The 19,851-nt window shown below is 33.4% G+C and overlaps 1 protein-coding gene across 2 annotated transcripts in view; it reads left to right on the top strand.

Moving 5' to 3' along the window:
- Positions 1-19,059, top strand: part of LOC106664727 (voltage-dependent calcium channel subunit alpha-2/delta-4) — a 186,223-nt gene extending 167,164 nt beyond the window's left edge. The window contains exons 21-29 of one of the 2 annotated variants that reach the window (XM_014390698.2): positions 108-140; positions 10,879-10,977; positions 12,833-12,945; positions 13,036-13,175; positions 13,261-13,506; positions 13,567-13,693; positions 15,059-15,368; positions 15,426-15,624; positions 18,124-19,059. In XM_014390698.2, coding sequence (XP_014246184.1) covers positions 108-140; positions 10,879-10,977; positions 12,833-12,945; positions 13,036-13,175; positions 13,261-13,506; positions 13,567-13,693; positions 15,059-15,368; positions 15,426-15,624; positions 18,124-18,219 — 1,363 coding nt within the window. In that variant the 3' untranslated portion in view covers positions 18,220-19,059. The remainder of the gene's footprint in view (positions 1-107; positions 141-10,878; positions 10,978-12,832; positions 12,946-13,035; positions 13,176-13,260; positions 13,507-13,566; positions 13,694-15,058; positions 15,369-15,425; positions 15,625-18,123) is intronic. The other variant, XM_014390699.2, reaches the window with a different exon arrangement.
- Positions 19,060-19,851: the final 792 nt, after the last annotated feature.

Here is a 19,851-nt window from a genome sequence, read left to right as displayed (position 1 = left end):
TAAATAATTATAATTAAATTAATTTATATGTAGTAAAATGTTACTAATAATTTCGCAACTAATGCACTGTTTGAAATTGCACTAACTGTGATAATTGTTACAAATAGCCCAATCGCCACTCTGATGGCTCTACTATACAGGTAAAGTACACAAAACAAAAAAAGAAAACTATTCAAAATCCCTATTTATATTAATAAGTGCTATGCTGAGTTTTTTCAACAATTTAGAATGATTTTCCATTAAGTTGTACGCTAATAATGCAATATTTTTTATGGAATAATTGGTTAAAAAATAGATGTTAACGCGTGATATTGGGGCGTGGCCGCAACGATTTAGGCGTTGACACGGCGCTCATCACTGTAACGTAAAGGTCCCGGGTTCGAATCTTGCGGCGCTGCATTCAAACCGACAAACTTACTAAAAGGATTTTTTTTTTTAAATCAGCACCCCGAGAGTTCATATAACCTTGTAGTTGAAATACCCTCGTTAAGATAAAAACCGCGTGATATCGGTTTATTTGCCGTCCGTTCAGCTAGTTAATTATGAACTAATTTTGAATACCACAAAAGTTATCTTACAATTGAAGATTAATAAACCCTCGAAGGTACGATTTACGCGATATTCCTTACTTTTTACGGGGACGGGGGCAAAAGCAGGTTATATCAACCCCATGGATTCCGGTTTCTTAATAATTACCTTTTAAATAATATTGTTTATTAATGATAAATAAAATATTTTTATCAAATTGGGATACTACAAAAACTAACTCTTTTGACCAACACCGATTTGTCCAACTTACAAACTTATTATTAGCAAGAAAGAAAATGATATTAAATACATACAACGATCCTTGCTTAACAAGAAAAAGTTCACTGATAGCGTTGTGCAGTTCTGATATGGAAATAATTTTTAAAATATCTTTATTCAAAGCGAAACCTAAACTCTATCTAACCTAACCTGCCCCTAACTCAAATTCTACCTGACTTAACATATCCGTCCTTAACCCTAACCTATATAACCAAACCACCAAAGATAATCCGTTCCTAACAGTCTAAAAACATATTTATGTTAAAACAATTTTTTTTCTTTTAATTCTTGGGGTTATCAAAAAGAAAAATGCCACCTTGAATTCGTAACGAATAACACCAAACGTGCTTTTTTTAACGTTAAGTTAAAATAATGATTTATTTTTGTTTACATTTTCGTATCCTTTGACTCGTGACGTAAGCTTCATACAGTGATTATTTTTTAATACCGTAACATCTAATCTTTCTATTGCAATTCAAATCCTCAAATTTTTGTTATTTGCTAAAAGAGAGTATAATTGATACTGTGGTTTATAAACATTACTTTTAATTTTTAAAAATAACTGATAATAACATAGGAGCTTATGCTTTTTCCATTCGTCCGACATACACAAAACATTCATTAAAATGTATTAAAATATCTACATATTATAGTAATGTAGTAAAATAAAAATGTTGAACATCTTTTGATAGAAATATACCTAGCCTAAGCCAACACTAATCATAACCTAACCTACCTAACCCTAATCCTAACCATACTTAACTTAACCTATCAAAATATATTCGATATTAGCGTTTATAGGAATTCTCACATTAAAATTAGCGCTTTGCCCTCGCATATTTCTCGGCTTCCTGAAAAAATATTGAATAATAGACATGTACCCTAAAACTAACCTAATTATTCCTAACCCTGCGTGAGTCTAACCTATCAAAATATATTCCGTATTATCCCGCTACCATCAAAAATGATTTGTGGTTTTTTTGAAGATGTTCAATTTTACAATTTTGACCCCGAAATTTGAATGAGATGAAGCTACATGTTCACCCGTTTCTTAATTTCAACGCGTTGTCCCAAAATTTACCAATTATGTTAAACAAATATTTAAAATAAAACGTTTTTATTAGAATGGAGTTCGTAGAAGCTCTCACAATGAAAGTGGCGCTTCACACAGCTTGTTTCTCGTCTCACGGAAAAATACTGAATAAGTGATGTGTACGTAAAACTAACCCAACTGAACCCATACGCAGTCTCCGGTAACGCTAAACCAATAACGCAAAAATCGTCACGCCAAAAACCTATATATCCATGAATCATGGATGTTTAACACTAACCTTACACCTACCTAACTTAACCCGTCCTAACGCTAACACTAACCTACCCTTAATCCTAACACTAAGCTAACCCGAACACTTATATTAACCTTGCTCTAACACTAAACCTATCATAACTGTAACCCTAACTCTAACCTAATCAAGCTCTTATAACCGTAACCCTAACCTAACTCGTCTCTAACCCTACCAGCTAACCTAACCGATGACACAAAACTGATTACGCAATGTTTATCCAGCCCAAAACAAATCCATGTTAAAGTAGCTTAGGGCTAAATGTGAAATTAAAACTAAACTTTTAAAATTGCAGACAATGAATATTAATTCAGAGATTTAAAAAAAACATATGAGGGATTTTTTTAATCATTTGACTCACATATATATTGAAAACTTAAAATTGGATGATTTTATAATTATTTGTTTTTATAAGCCTTTTTAGAGTAAACTAATGCAAAGCATTTTCTGGAAATTGTTCAGTTGAAGGAAACTATATGAAAAATGCCTCTGGACTGATCTGCTCAATATACAACTGATTGATTATTACAATTTGTCAATATTTTTATTAAAAACTTAAGTTTTACTATTTGGCAACTTAATTACCAGAGGAATTATCTATACAAAAAATGACGGAGTTTAAAGACATTTTTTTTAAGATGGCTAAATCAACCTAGACTGATTTAATATTTTTTTTAAATTTTAATAGAAAAATTAATTTATTAGCTAGTCGATTGATTAATTGGTGTAACCACTTCTTGTGGTCTTAGTATAAGCAATGTCCCGTTTAAGACCCAATCATCACATATTGTGAAGATAAAATCAAAAGGTCAGAGTTTTTCAAATGTAGACTAAAAACGCTAGAGTCATATTTTTCCAATAAAACTACTTTTATCCCAAACTCGAGAAAAAAACCGATATTATTATGCAAACATACAACAATATAAAGATGAGTCAAACGGTTAAGATTTAATAGTAATGAAGAACATGATAGAGCGGATGAACATAGTTTATGAATTCACAAGTTTTCGTGGTCCGCTTGACCAATTAATAACTTTCAATTAATTATGGTTTTTAGTTGAGATAAAAAAGTCAGTATCATGAGCGGGATTCGAACCCACGACCTTTCGACTAGATACGCCGCTACTCTACCACTTGAGCTATCGTGACTACGATCGACTCGGACACTAACTTCCCATCTCAACCCTACCTTTTGAATTTTCCCTCCTTTTTGCCATTTTACATTTGCCGCCTAGAATGAAATAGATTACACGACATTTGAAAAAATGGCAAAAAGGAGGGAAAATTCAAAAGGTGGGGGTTGAGATGGGAAGTCCGAGTGGATCGATGTCACGATAACTCAAGTGGTAGAGCAGCGGCGTATCTAGCCGAAGCTCGTGGGTTCGAATCCCGCTCCTGACTTTTTTATCTCAACTATAAACCTTAATTAATACAGTAAAATATTCAGCTCATCATCGAAACTACGCTGCCGATTTCTTTTTGCCATACCTTTGTCATTTTTTGACCAATATAAAATCCGACTGCACCATTGTTTTCGGCGTAAACAAACCTTTAAAATGACGTGGCAGGGTGTAAAGGGTCAAATCTGAAATTTCGAAATTGAACTGGGTCTGGGGTACCCTACCCTGTACACTTTTTCTCAAAAGCTAAAAATTCGAAACTAGATAAAAAATATTAAACACGTATTTTTTTATAGCGTTTTGGTTCTAGAGAAATTCACTAATTTCGTGGTCCGCTTGACCAATTAATACTTTACAATTAATTAAGGTTTTTAGTTGAGATGAAAAAAAGTCAATGGCACGAGAGGGATTCCAACCCACGGTCTTCGGCTTGATACGCCGCTGCTCTACCACTTGAGCTATCGTGACCTCGATCCACTCAGACATCAACCCCCATGTCAAAAATGGCAAAAGGAGGGAAAACTCATAAGGTGGGGTTGAGATGGGGAGTTGATGTCCGAGTGGATCGAGGTCACGATAGCTCAGGTGGTAGAGTAGCGGCGTATCTAGCCGAAGGTCGTGGGTTCGAATCCCTCTCGTGCCATTGACTTTTTTTCATCTCAACTAAAAACCTTAATTAATTGTAAAGTTCTAGAGAAATTCAGCCAGGCCATCTAAAAAGAACACCCTGTATAATAGTTGTAAAGTGTGATGGACGAATATCGAGTACTCCACCACCCCAACTGAGTGAATGATATGTAATAGGAAAGAATGAATTTAAGAGTGGGTGAGGGACTGAAGGTCTGGTTTTAGGAACTGATTGCGTTGGGGGCTGAAATGACCTGGCTGATGCCCCTGGAGCCCAACCTTGGTAACTGGATTGAACAAGACAGAGGTCTGACCCCAGACTGCCAACAACCGGGGTAGGTGATTATCAAGGCCTATAGTCGACGTATTTACTGATTATTGTATATAGTCTGATATTTAACCAATTATCCTAAAGATAAAGACTGATAAATATTTTTTTTAATAAACCGTAGGTTGACCATACAGTATTTTTTTAAATTATTTATATTATTATCGGGGTTCAATCTGTCAAAACGACGCTAGATTTATGCAGGTAAGTAACGGACTTAATGGAAAATCAATTTCAATCATTTACACGAAATGTGCGCAAATTCATCTATTTAAAGAAAGCATAAAAAAGCACTGATTTAAATGTAAACATAATTGTAGTGTGACTAACCGTTTTTATAGCGTCGAAATGTAAGTATGCACATGTTCAACTAATTCACGTTTCATTTTGTCAAACCGGCGTAAATCGTAGGATCGGGTCCGAGTTTTGACATTTCACGCTTTTTTATTTCAGGAAAAGTCCCCTGTCGAAGAGGTACTTGTTTATCACGATCGAGGGGACAGGATATCAATTGTGACTTACCCCCGGAATATAATTTGTCTTGACGTCTTTTTCCAAGACGTTCTGTTGTGATGTGAACATATCGACAAAAAGTGTACGGGTGCTACGGCAACAAAGCCCCTGTGTATTTTTATTACACCTTCTACTTAATTTTTCTAGCATCGTAGTCATAAAACAAAATAGTTATCCTTATTTTCCATGTTGAATATTTATGTTCTATGTATAGTGTTTACTGACCAGTTAATGATTATTTGGAGATCGTGAAATGCGGTCTCGTGTGATGTAGGTTCTAGAAAAACATTTCTTTATCGTGCCTACGTTTCGATCTTTATTGAGATCATCTTCAGGTCTCAGTTTGTTTTCTGTGTGGATGTGTCATTATTGGGTGCCGTGTTGAGAGTACCTCTTTTCAGAAGAAACATTTTAAACATAGAAATTACTACCAGCATTAAAAACATTAAGTCACTAACAGAAAAACTACACCAATTAAAACCAGTGCCGCCAACATAATACCTGCAGCCTGGCACTCTCAACACGATACCCAATAATGACACATCTACACAGACAACAAACACTTTGAGCCCTGAAGATGATCTCTATAAAGATCGAAACGTTGGCACGATAAAAAAAATGTTTTTCTAAAACCTACGTCACATCAGACCGCATCTCACCATTTCCAAATAATAATTTATTTGAAGTTTCAGAAAATCGAATAATATGTATAACTTCGGGTAAGATTCTCTTGTTTTTGTTTGGTTTTTAGCCGTTTGATTTACAGAGAATCAAGGTATTTTCTAAAATAGCCTTCGATATAAAGTTAGAGTTGGTAAACATTAGCCATTATTATTCCAATGCTCAGAGATATCAAACATTTCCGAGTTAATTTGCCTAATGGCCCGGTCATAACAGAACATCACGCGAATGTTTAGGACTTTTATACTCATAATTTGTCAATTTTTCCACGTTTTTCTTTTGACAACTTTATTATTTATTATTTATATTTGACAAACTGTTTCCAGGAATTGAAACAAGCACGGTTTCATCGAAACAAACAAGGGGAAAGAAAAACAGTTTAACGTGGTAATTTTACAAAATGGCTTTCTTTGTCTGAAATTCACAGTTGTACATTGTAAACATTAATTTCAAACAAGTATAACAACCATTAGAATTGAATTGAATATGCTTTATTTACGTACTTCCGATAATAACACAGGCTGTTTTTGCCACTCTTAATATGTATTTTTATATATCTGTTGAGTCTGCAATGTCAGGTTAGAAGACGGATCATGGGTTTTTTGTTCGGCCTTGATGTTGCAGATTTGTAATTTAGGTTTTGACGAGACTTTATTAACGAAGTTGCCTCTATGTCCTGTTTCACCAGACATGAGCTTTTGACTTGATCGCTTTATTTAAGGTATTTGGGAATTTTACAGTTCTGGTGGTCCTGCTGAGGATCGGCTGGCTAGTCTGTCAGCCTCTTCGTTACCCTTCTGTCCTGTGTGCCATGAGACATAAACCAAAAACAGTTTGTCCTTTATACCTACATCTCTCACGGCATTCAGACAGTCCCACATGTACTCGATTTATGTCAAGTGAAACCTAACGCTTTGAGCGCTGTTCTGAGATACCTTCTTGACTGAACCTATACAGACTCTTTTCTGTCGCTTTATTATTTTGCCAGTATTGTTTTGGATTAAAAAAATTATTTATTTTAATCCCACAGATCCATTTATGAACTTCGTACGAATACCAATTGAAGAAGTGCGACTGCTGGTACAAGACAAACATGATACGATTTCTATAGGGGACATTAAAAAATTAAAAATCCGTACACGACACAACTTTTTTTTTTTTTTAATTTTTAAACATGACGTCTAAAGTTGACCCAAGTGATTACGAAGTTGCTGAGAGAATATTGGTGTTATTGGTGCAATTGATAAAAAGAAACAACTCCGAAGTCGAGGGGGGAATATCTAACTTTCTGGCCTTCCAAACTTCAACTAATAACTCGATACGCCTTCGGTTTTACCGAACCCTTATAAGTTTGATCTTAGTTTATTATTAATGAAGTTTTATTGTGGTTTTTAATTTTTTAAAGTTTCAAGGTATCTCCGACTTGGGAAATTGGTGCCAGGAAAAATAACATCCCCCATGGCACCCTGCGTTTCTCCCTTTAATACAGTTTCAGTATTTTAAGTGGTAACTTTCACTCGGTGTGCATTCGCATGAACGATTTACGCAGGTTTGACGCAATGGTGATTTTTTTTCCTCATTTTATGTATTAACCGTTTTTAGGGTGGAGATACACGCTGCCTGGATGCTAATATTCTTCCTATTCATGTTCTTTAATCGCACTTTTATTTTTATTATTAATTGAGTGTTTTGTACAAATGATTGGCAAGTCAGCGCATTTTTAAAGGAGGTGGATAACTCCATCAAATGTTTATTCTTTCAGAAGGCAAATTTTTTGCAATTTCTTTACGCCTTCAAGTATAGGAATTACGAAAAAAAAAAACATTTTTGCTTGAGCATGTACCCATTTCTAAATGACATTAAAACATTTTTATATTTTTATTTTTATTTCATTATTAGCGAATTCAACAAACCGTCCTTTGCTGTAAGTTTTTAGGCCACTTTAGCACTTATAAATATTTCTAGCTTTCCTTTCAGCAGAAACACCAGGTGAGCCATCAATTGTGTTATCGCTCCTACATTTAATCATTTAGAAAAAAAAAACTCTCGATGATGTCTAGAAACTCGAATTTTTGTTTGTTTTTAATTTTTCAAGCGTTTCAAGAGTTTCAACTCACGCTTTTCTACTCTTGTGGACGTGATTTAGGGTAACGTCGGACTAAATGTAATTAAAGAAATGGATAAAGTTTCGTTAGACTGTTTTTAGCGTAGATAAGATCATTTTAAAGATAGAGAGCTTGTAGCAGCTTTTCCCCCAATTAATAATCAAATAAAAGAGTAACCCAAGGATGTAATATCAGGCTATAATCACTTTGGAATGGATCAATATTAGAAACAAAACCATTCGCCTGGAATTTCGAAGCGAACATTTACAAACAATTGAAAAGACCTTAAATTATATTAAATATTTCTTTTTCACGACTTTCCTTGGCAAAACTTTCCTTCTGAGTTTAAAAATCCGATCTTCTGAGCGTGTATTGTCCAACCCGAGCCGAATTTGTATACTTTATTGTTCAATATTAAAAACAAAAATAAAATAAATATAAAATGTCCCCTCTGGAGAAGATGCGCTGAATTGTTGACAATAATTTGAATTGAGTCCTTAAAACTAAAATGTTTAACAAAAATTGATCATTTTAATTAATTTTTTTTAATAGTGTTAATTGATTAATTGTCACAGCCTGAAAGTAACCATTTATGTTTTATCTTTAACAATACCTTCAGTCGATCCAAACTTGATCCAAATAGTCCAGAATTCACTAGTTTTCGTGGTCCGCTTGACCAATTAATATCATTCAATTAATTAAGATTTTTAGTTGAGATAAAAAAGCCAGTGTCGCGAGCGGGATTCGAACCCACGACTTTAGGCTTGATACGCCGATACTCTACCACCTGAGCTATCGTGACTTCAGTCATAGATCAGATGGTAGAGTATCAGCGTATAAAGCCGAAGGTCGTGGGTTCGAATCCCGCTCGTGACACTGGCTTTTTTACCTCAACTAAAAACTTTAATAGTCCAGAATTTTATTGATCATTTTAACTAATTAAAGCATATCACTTCTCCCAATGTTTGACTGTATGTCCTTGATAAATGAAAAAAAGCAATAATACTATCACAATAATAGCAAATCTTTATCTGCCACAATAGGTCAAAAATCATAAAACTTTTTTAACATAGGTTTCCTCCTCCAAAGACAAATTGGAGACGTTCACGTCAAGGCTCGATAGATTTTTTTTAAAAAAATTAACAAAAAATTGATTCAGTATGTAAACGTATTACACCAATCTCTCAGTGGAAAACTATTTGTCTGTTTAAAATATACCGCCCACCAATTAATTTATGATATTTAAATCATCTTACATCAAATAGATATGGAATCACCAGTCATCAGGTCAATATTGTATTTCGCAGCAAGCCATGGGTACCGTTGATGTTTAAATGCCTAATTGAGCTGCTTAGCAAAGAACCATTGTCTGATTTAAATATACCATCCAACAAAAAAATAGTCATTTATTATATTTAATTTGTTTTACAAGCGGTAAATAATCGATAACCAGGCTAAATTAATTTTTCTCAGTTATCCATGGATCTCCCAGGGTCTAGAACAAGACGATTTGTAACGAGCGACCCAGCAAACTATATTGTAAAATTTTTGAATAAAAAAAAGAACGTTGATATTCGTTTTTGGCACCCCAAGAATTCCCAGTATACCGATTTTTAGAAAAATAGAAAAAAAATGGAACATTTTTCTGAAATTTTTTCCTAGCCTGCTATTTTTTTCTAAAATTGTGATAACTTTGAAACTATACCACCGATCCATGGGTAGTTTTATAGTGGTTAAGATGCTTATAAACTACAAGAAGCAGAATAAATCCGGCTTCCTTTAATCAATTAAAACCTGAGATAAGAAATAAAACGTTTGAGAAGTTTCTGTTGATTTCATCCTTATTTTTCTACTTACAATTTTTAAAAATTAAACGTTGTGTACATAAACTGAAAGTCCGAAATAATGGTCACCGGAGAAAAAATGCCCCCTGCTGATCCAGGCCAAAAAAATCTATTTTCTGTTTGCTATGAAAATTTGTATTTAAGGGGTTTAAATAGTTTAAATTTTCAAAAACAAAATTTTTGGCCTATTTTACTAGACTTTGGTTTTGGTTTTTGGAACATTTTATATATCTAGTCTCATTTAATACGATCCTGCATATTATTTTCTTTCCTATGTGGAAAAAAAAGACTGATATAATAAACTTGAAGTACATGCACAAAACAGGAAGAAAACCCTTATTAAAAAATCGGCAAATGTTTCATTAAAATCGGTGCTTCCACGTCATAGCCTCCCCAAGTAAGTTTCTATCGTACAGACACAATCGAAGCTAATTAGGGGCAGCTCGAGAACATAAATTCCTATTCATAACACAGCTGTCGTACAGGTTAAAAAAATATCACACCCCACAATGCGATTCCTTTTTCGTATTTTGAAACTAGATCTGTCTAAAAGGACGGCGCGGCGTTACGCTAAACCCACACGACTTCTGCGTCGTGCAAAACTTTCGACGCCGTCTTCTTTGACACCCCATTTCCTTCACTTTCTTATTTACTACTTCTGGCGAATAAAATAACTATTCTGGAAGTTTCCCAATATATGTATTTTTTGTACCAATTCTATTTGCTTGACTGATTCACACAAACATTTAAACTTTTATATAATTTCCAAATGGCAGTACATATTCATTACAGTAGATAATTCAATTTCTGAAATTACCAAGGCCTGAGAAAAGTCTTCTTTTACTTCACTAGCTTAATTTGCCAATTGTTTATCTCTTTATTAAGCCTATATTTGATAAAAAACAAACCAGGAGGAGGAAACGCGATAGTTTTTATATTAAAATAATTTATATCTTTTTAACAAATGTCAGTATTGTTACATAGAATTGTTGCATAATTTGTATCAAGTACTGCTGATCAAATACCAATGGTTACTTTAAGGCCTTTGATCAAGTACTACATACTATTGGTTAAGATAAAAATTATGTTTTTATAATTATGTTGTCTATTAATTTTAAGACTGCCTTTGTTTCATAATTGTACGACGAGGGTGTCCAAACGAGTATTTGATGAACCCCTCAGTGGACCAGTATTGAAATGAAAATAATTGAAGTATTTTATTGGTTTCAGGCAAGGATATCAGATGTTCGGAGAAACACTCTCTTTTATAGCAACAAGGAGCGGTTTGATTAGGTGGCAGGAACACGCTCTGAACGCTCAGGATGAACAGTAAGTGGCATTATTTAGAAATGAAATTATTTTGGATTAAAAAACAAAAACTTTCACAGGATCTCATAATAATAAATGTTACTAAGAATATAAAAAGAGTAAGTCAACTAATTTGTTAGGATTTTAAGTTGTTTTTTTTTTTCCTGCCATGCCTTTGTGAATTTAAATTCTGATAGTCATTCTACACACTGCAGCGTCTGTTTCGACAGCCTTTATTTATCAGGCACTAAATGAGAGGGGAAGGGTTGAATGTGTTGAGGTTTTATTGATATTATGCCAGGCGAATATGACATCATTTAATATATCGTAATTTAATCATTAAATATTAAACAAAAAAGTCACTGTGTGTACAATCAATTTTATTTGAAAGTAGAAAAGATTTTAAAATGGATATGAAAAATCATTCCCTTCATTTTGTATGGAAGAAAAAGCGTCACTGAAAAGTATACATGTGCTGTCTGTGTAAGGAGTGCGCATGCGCGCAGAGTTATTTTTGAACCAAAACATGATTCAGTGTTTTTCTTTGAGTTTAGTTTGGCTTTCAAATAAGGGAGAAAATGCTAAAGAATAAATTTCTTCAAGCAACGTGCTCGGATAGATTATAACCAGATATTTTTACCCAAATCTGAATTTGGTTAATAACCTGTGTTTTCTCAACTTGTCACAATCTTTCATGGTTAAATAATTTGGATTATTTTTAAATCAATAATTCAGTAATGTATGAAGACTGTGTCGGAGCAAAGCTAAGCAGACCAAAATGATCAAATTACAATCATTTTTTAATTTTTTTTACCAAAATCTGAATTGGGATAATATCCTGTTTTCTCAACCTGTCACCATTTTCACTGTTCAATAATTTGGATTATTTATCAAATAAATAATTGGGGCATTCCTTCTTGAGGTCTGATGAACCTTCCTGGACATTTTGTACACCGTTGTTGACTACACTCGCTGTTTGGGTCATATGAATAAAAACATGATTCAGTGTTTTTACGTCAGTTTTATTTTGTCTCTCGATGAAAGAAGAAAATTTCAAAATACAAATTTCTTCTTAACAAGGCACATGAATGTATTCAAACCCACATAATGGACAGGTTGTGCAGATTTTTGAACAAAGCATGGTTTTGGCTCTACATTTATTTTCTTTATTTTTCTTTCTCTGTTTCTCTCTCTATTTAAAACGAATTTCACTCCTTAAAACAGATTCCATTATTTTCCACTAGTTTCCAGAAATGCTTTCTGGGGTTGGGTAGTTTTCTAAGGGGTGTCCGAAACAAGTCCTGTTCACAGGAATAGAACACAAGATGGAGCAGGGTTATAAACAGGAAGCAGCAGCAAAACACTCATTCCATTTCAGCAAACATTCCTCAGACAAGTATTAATGACAATCATCTACAGAAATATAGAAAATTAAAGCTTAGGAAGGTCATTCGGTCAAACATTATGTTGTAAATGTACATTTTTGTACAGCCTTATAAGGCTACAAATTCTATGAATATGTTTTTCATATTTAATTATTCAAAGGGAATTAAGAATTTAAGTTCCAGAATAATTTTTTTTCATTTTTACATGGGTTTGTTTTTGTAAATTTTTACTGAATTTCAGTGGGTTATTTTCATTAAATAAATGTACATAGGATTCCATATGGCGATTTCTATTGCACAACAAACCTTTCTACTTTGTTTTCATTTTGGTTCCAGATGGTTTTAAACGATCGATATCCGGTGTGTCTACTGTCCAATGTCTGAAAACAAGAATATTTTTCAGATTTTAAAATATCCCCTGGTCCTGCCGTGCGAGCAGAAGTGATTTCCTCCGAGCTCGCTGTTTTGGGATAACACCTTGTATTTTTTAGGTCTTTCGCTGCTGAAAACAGATTGACATTGGACGAAGTTTGGTTTAAAAGGGCGGTAGATCAGCACACAATCGAACCGGAGAGTTTTGTCTTCTCTGTTCCTTTCGATGCAGGTAGCCACATTTACGACTATTTTCGATTTTAATTCTAAACCCCAAACTCTCTTTTGGTTTGTTCTCTTATTGAGAAACCTTGTCTTTCAGGCTCAAATGAAAAAACACTGGTAACAGCGACCCACGCAATATTTTTGGAACATAAAGGGCATAAAGCGCCAGCTGCAGTCGTCGGTTTACAGTTTCAACACTCGACCTTGTCCTCTCACTTCAGAAATGTTACATCAGCGGTAATTTAAAAAAATTCAAAATAAAAAAACTATAAACTCCTAGACAGAAATGATCATTTTTTTATATTATTACATGTTTCTTCAGTGTACTGGTAATGGCTGCAAAAAAACCTGTGCCTCTGAAGAGCTGGACTGCTATGTCCTGGACAATAACGGTTTTATAATACTCTCTGAGAAGAATGAGCATACAGGCATGTTCTTTGGACAGGCAGATGGTACGATAATGGACTCACTCGTCCAAGACGGTATTTACAAAAAAGTGCCTGTCATGGACTACCAAGGCGCGTGCTCGGATTCCAAGTCACACTACAGCGATGCATCAAAGGGAGCCGTAAGAACCATCCTGATTGGCATTTTTGGTATTTGAATAAATTGAAATTGGTCGTTTCAGATGCCCTGGGAACCACTGCATTGGATCATCCGTTGGTTTTTCACTCGACTCACTTGGCTCATAGCCCAAAGCCAAGTTTACTATCTGCTTCAGCCGATTGCAGTTTCAGCACAAGAAGAAGCTGATGGTAGGAAAGTTCTGCTTTTGGTTGTCTTTTTGCAGATAGTTTTAATAACATAATTTTAACATTGAACAAATAAATTTAAAACAATTTGAATTGCTGGAGAGAAATTAATGCCAACTTGGGACTATTGCCCAGGCATAATATTAATCCCTTTGTTAAATTTTGGGAAATATTGCTTACCAAGTTTTGAGTAAAGAAATATAAATGATGTAAATGGTTAGTTTGTCATTACATTTTGTCTAATATCCCACATTGATACAAGGCGGAGTAAATTTGTATGCTACCACAATAGTCCACTCAAACCTACTCTGTTTTTAAAAATCACAAACAAAAAAATGACCATTTACTACTACAATTGTCCACTAAAAACGTCAGTGCTTTTTTTTTTAAATAGCAAACAAAAAATGACCTTTTTCCTATTTATAGGTTCTCACAAATAACCTAACAAAAATGACCATTTGCTACCACAATTGTCCACTGAAAACGTCAGTGCTTTGTTTTTAATAACAAACAAAAAATGATCATTTGCTACTACAATTGTCCACTAAAAACGTCAGTGCTTTTTTTTTAAATAACAAACAACAAATGATCTTTTTCCTATTTATAGGTTCTCACAAATAACCTAACAAAAATGACCATTTGCTACCACAATTGTCCACTAAAAACATCGTTGCGTTGTTTTTAATAACAAACAAAAAATGACCATTTGCTACTACAATTGTCCACCAAAAACGTCAGTGCTTTTTTTTAAATAACAAACAAAAATTACCTTTTTCCTATTTATAGGTTCTCACAAATAACCTAACAAAAATGACCATTTTGTACCACAATTGTCCACTGAAAACGTCAGTGCTTTGTTTTTAATAACAAACAAAAAAATGACCATTTGCTACTACAATTGTCCACTAAAAACATCAGTGCTTTTTTTTAAATAACAAACAAAAAATGAGCTTTTTCCTATTTATAGGTTCTCACAAATAAACTAACAAAAATGACCTCTTGCTACCAGAATTGTCCATTCAAAACATCAGTACTTATCAAGAAATGACCTTTTTTCAATTGATAGATTCGGACAAATAACCCACAAAAAATGGCTTTTGCTACCACAATCATCCTGTCAAAACAGCAATACTTATTTTTTTACACAAACAAAAAATGACCTTTCTTACTAAAATTATTCCCTCAAAAGATCTGTACGTATTTTTAAAAATCTCAAACCAAAAACGACCGTTTGCATCCACAATTGTCCACTCAAAGCAATAGTACTAAGTAACAGTAAGAAAAATCATATCACACTTAATGAAGTAAAGAATGGGAAGAACAAATAAAATCCGTGGATACTATGGAAGAATTTTGTTTAAATTTCAGTTCCTATATATTCCGATTATGAAGGCAACAACTACGATGGTCTAGAAGAAGAGAGCCCTCCTATTATACCGACCACCAAACCATTGGAAAAAGAGACTTTGGACTTTGACGAGCAGCCTCAGGCACCCCAACAATTGCCAGTCCCACCAGTGACAGCTCCAAGGCAGCCTGTGAACAGGACGACCAGCGCCAGGCCTTGCACCAAAAAAGTCGACTTATACGTTCTCCAGCCTGGTAGATTAAACAACAGCGGGCTTTTTAACCCGCTCAAGGGGAAATTGACCAACTGTCACATTACGGGATGCGAAAGGTATTAATAAATACAGGACTGACTTGGGCCTGGAAGCTAAAATCAATTCTGTTTCAGGCCGTTCAGTGTTCAAAAAATACCTCACAGCAATCTGATACTGCTCGTTGTCGACACCCTTTGCCCATGTGGCAGCAAACAACTTAGCATTAGCGCGCAAGAGATCAACACAGAAGATGGAGGGGCACACACTTGCAGGCCCAGCGAACAAGGTTACTACAGAAGGCGGCCCCCAAAATGCATCAACTACCATCCAGAAGTAAGCCTGAAAAGAATACTGTTGAAAATTAAAACATTTATTCACAATTTTTAATCCTGGGCAAATAAGAAACACTGGAGTTAGACTAGTCCAACATTTGCACTACTGATTTAGACTGCCACCTTTTCCTTCCAGCCTTCCAAAATTAGACCTCATGGCTGGTTTTCATTCTCAGTATTTATTGTGTTCTTTAGATACCCAAGATTCCAGTTCCTTTTCATGCGGGTATGCTTTATGCCGAAAAATGGATTTGGGCCTATTAGTTGTTCTTAGGTTCCTTTTTTAGCAAGTGTATCTGCTGCCTCGTTGTCTGCATTTCCCTCATGAACCAGGACCACTTTAGCATTAGGCGCTTTGTAGATCCCAGTTTTTTAAGGGAATTTCAGACAATTTTTGAGGTGATCTCGTAGGCTTGGTATCCACATATCATAGAACAGCTCCAGGTTGGCCTCCTTTTCCTTTATTATTCCAACCAACTTATCTTGAATTGTTTATCAAAGTCTAGTATTTTCTCTGATAGATCCAAGATGCTTATAGCCATGTCTGTTATTTTAACTTTGTTGAAGATTTTGGTAAGGCTAGCACTTGTTAGTTTTTTTTCCCACTGTCCAATGAATTCTCAGTTCTCCTAACAATGCATACTTTTCACATGGATAGGCAGGGGTTGCAACTTGAGTATACATTTCTTTGTGACTGTGAGGGTTGTTTTAATAGCACCGATGATATTAAGGCAATTCATCAAATAATTTTTAGAATTTCCTCTTCCTTCCTTTGTTATGTTTTTGGCCAAACCGTATGTAACTATCATCATATGTTCCCTATATTTAATTATACAATATTTTGTCTACAGGAAATTAAACTATTAAGGAAGAGGAGAAATAGCAAAGTCTTGATTGGTTCTCCTAAGGCCAAAATAGTCAGACCAAAACGACCAAATTCCAATCATTTTTTCATTTATTTAACCAAATTCTAAATTTGGGTAATATTCTGCGTTTTCTCAACCTATCAATTTTTCATCATTCAATAATAATTATTATTATTAAATAAATAATTGCAAAAAGTCTGATGAACCTCCTGGGACATTTTTAATCATTTTGATCTTCCTGCCTTCGCCGTCAGACAAGATATCAAGACGCAGAAAGGATAGACAGACCAAAATGACCATTTGCTACTACAATTGTCCACCAAAAAGTCAGTACCTTTTTTTTTTAATAACAAACAAAAAATGACCTTTTTCCTATTTATAGGTTCTCGCAAATAACCTAACAAAAATGACCATTTGCTACTACAATTGTCCACCAAAAAGTCAGTACTTTTTTTTAATAACAAACAAAAAATGACCTTTTTCCTATTTATAGGTTCTCACAAATAACCTAACAAAAATGACGATTTGCTACTACAATTGTCCACTAAAAACGTCAGTGCATTTTTTTAAATAACAAACAAAATTACCTTTTTCCTATTTATAGGTTCTCACAAATAACCTAACAAAAATGACGATTTGCTACTACAATTGTCCACTAAAAACGTCAGTGCATTTTTTTAAATAACAAACAAAATTACCTTTTTCCTATTTATAGGTTCTCACAAATAACCTAACAAAAATGACCATTTGCTACCACAATTGTCTACCAAAAACGTCAGTGCTTTTTTTTAATAACAAACAAAAAATGACCTTTTTCCTATTTATAGGTTCTTACAAATAACCTAACAAAAATGACCATTTTGTACCACAATTGTCCACTGAAAACGTCAGTGCTTTGTTTTTAATAACAAGCAAAAAAATGACCAAACCGCAATCACGTTATTAATTTTTTTCAACCAAAATCTGAATTTGGATAATATCCTGTTTTCCCAGTCTGTCACCATTTTTCCTCTTTCAGTAATTCGAATTATTATTAAAGAAAATATTTGGAGATTTCGTCTTGAGGTCTGATGAATCTTCTTGGGTATTTTTGGTAATTTTGGTACTCATATATAATTTACAAAGAAGGCGTTCCTACATATTCTCTATATAGAGCCAAGGAATGTCATTCTTCAACCAAATTTGGAGAAGGATACAGATAAAAGAGGTGGCCACAAAGCCTTCTGCACCTTGATCTAAGTAGATTATTGGGCTCATCTAATTTCACAAATTATTTGCTAGCTTCAGGTTGTTCATCGACCTCCATAGCCTTGCCACTGGCTCTTCAGTGTAGGATCTTGCTTGGCTTTTCCTCTCCTAGTTTCAAGAACCTACACCTTCACAGACACTCAGAAAAACATAAAATATGTTCTGCGATATCCTCTTCTCCCTGGAATTGATTCTTCTGTCTCTGCTCAACTGCTGTCAATCCGCTAACCAAATAGGACATATCGAGTAATCTCTTTCAGCAAGCTGGACACTTTGGCTCCCTTTTGCCAAATTGTTTTTATTTTACTTTGTTTATTTATTATTTTTAAATTGCCAGATTTTACATCATCATGCCTACATGTAATGTTATAATATTTTGTCTACAGGAAATAGAGATTAAACAGTGTGGAAGAGGAGAAATGACAAAGTCTTCGTTGGTCCTCGTCCTCATCTCGGTAATCACTTTGACTCAATACACGTGATTTTAGATGGAAATTTAACTAACGACTAATTATTGTTAAAACGTTGCTAGTATTATAGGAATGAAAATGCTTTTGTGACAATGATGATTTATTAAAAAGAAATGTTTATAGTTATGGAATTTTTCCGTTGGAATCATACAAATTGTTTGGATCGTTGAAATGCATTATTTTAAAGCAACTGGAAACATATCAGTTATTGTTAAACGTATTCAATACATTCATATAAATATCAGGGATAATTGCTATATTTCTATGCCGATAAATCATTTGCTCTTGATATATCATTAGTTTGCATTTCAGCATATAACTCAAGTGTGTTTCAATTTATTCATATCATATAAGGGAAATTTTACAATTTGATAGGTTTCAATTGTTTATAAAAAGTTTTAAAATTCATAAAATTATATTTAATGTAAATAATTGCCGATATAATGGTTGTGTATGATAAAACATTTGTGGGGAATTTTTTTTAATTTAAAATAATGTCAACCTGAAGTAATCGAAGAATATTTACCAAAGGAAAAACCAAAGTAAGTAAAAAGGGTATGTCTCTATTTTCTACGTGGTTATTGAATATGAAGAGAAACGTTTTTTAGGGAGAAAAAACAAACTTTGGCTATCTCGCATATCCTGGCACATTTTTAATGTGACAAAAAGATGGGAGATACTTGTTTTTATAATGAAATTGTGGTAAAACGTAAAATAAGTGAATATGACAAATGTTTCACTTACAAAGAAACAAGGACTTTGTGATTCTAATTGCTGAGATAAACTCATAGAATCTCATTATTGAAAACTACTTGTATGTAAGAATAAATTTATGCAAAGTTATTTTGTTAATGTTTGTTACCTTTAAATAGTAAAAATTCTTAGTTTAACAGAATTTTTAGAATATTATTCGATTACCTTTAAAAAAAATTTTGAAAAACACTGTAAATAATTTCATTAGATATTTAATAATTTATACATCTATAATGTTATTTATTTAGTGTAAAATTGTTGCTGACAAATAACTAATTGACAATAACTTTGTATTTTTTGTTTCAATATTTTAGATGATTATTGTGTAAGTAATTAAGAAACAAAACCAAACCATGAATGTGTGTCATGTGCACATAAATCAGAGTTACCACCTAAATTTATACGTAATTTGTATTTTTATAATTAATAAGAGTACAAGTAATAAAAATATATTCATCTCTCTATCTCTCTGTTTTGTTTATTTAGCTTGAACTCGTTTTCGAATTTTGAATATATATTCAATAATAGCTTTTGAATATTTATAAAATATTTCGATCAATTTATAAAAAAATGATATATATTTCTAACCGAAAGGCCTAATATTTCAAAACTTATATATCCATATATAATATTTAACAATTGTAAATGTCTTTTGAACACTATTTGTTTACAAATGATATAATAAAAATTCTTTGTAGGCAATTTATGAAATTTAATGATTTGCTTTAAAATTATAATTTTTCTAATTAAATATTAGGAAAGGTGTGTGAAAAACAGATTCTCGAGGTGGAATCTGTTTTTTCGCTTGACTACCCAATTTATATATTTAATGATGTAATTATCCTCGTAATGGAACCTTTTCTCTTCTTTTAACGCCTATTTAATATTTCC

This window comes from Cimex lectularius, unplaced genomic scaffold (assembly GCF_000648675.2).
Source record: "Cimex lectularius strain Harlan isolate CLEC.00 unplaced genomic scaffold, Clec_2.1 scaffold154, whole genome shotgun sequence".
Lineage (NCBI taxonomy): Eukaryota > Metazoa > Arthropoda > Insecta > Hemiptera > Cimicidae > Cimex > Cimex lectularius.
Note: the sequence above shows the minus strand (reverse complement) of the source record. Positions and strands in the feature narration are given on the sequence as shown.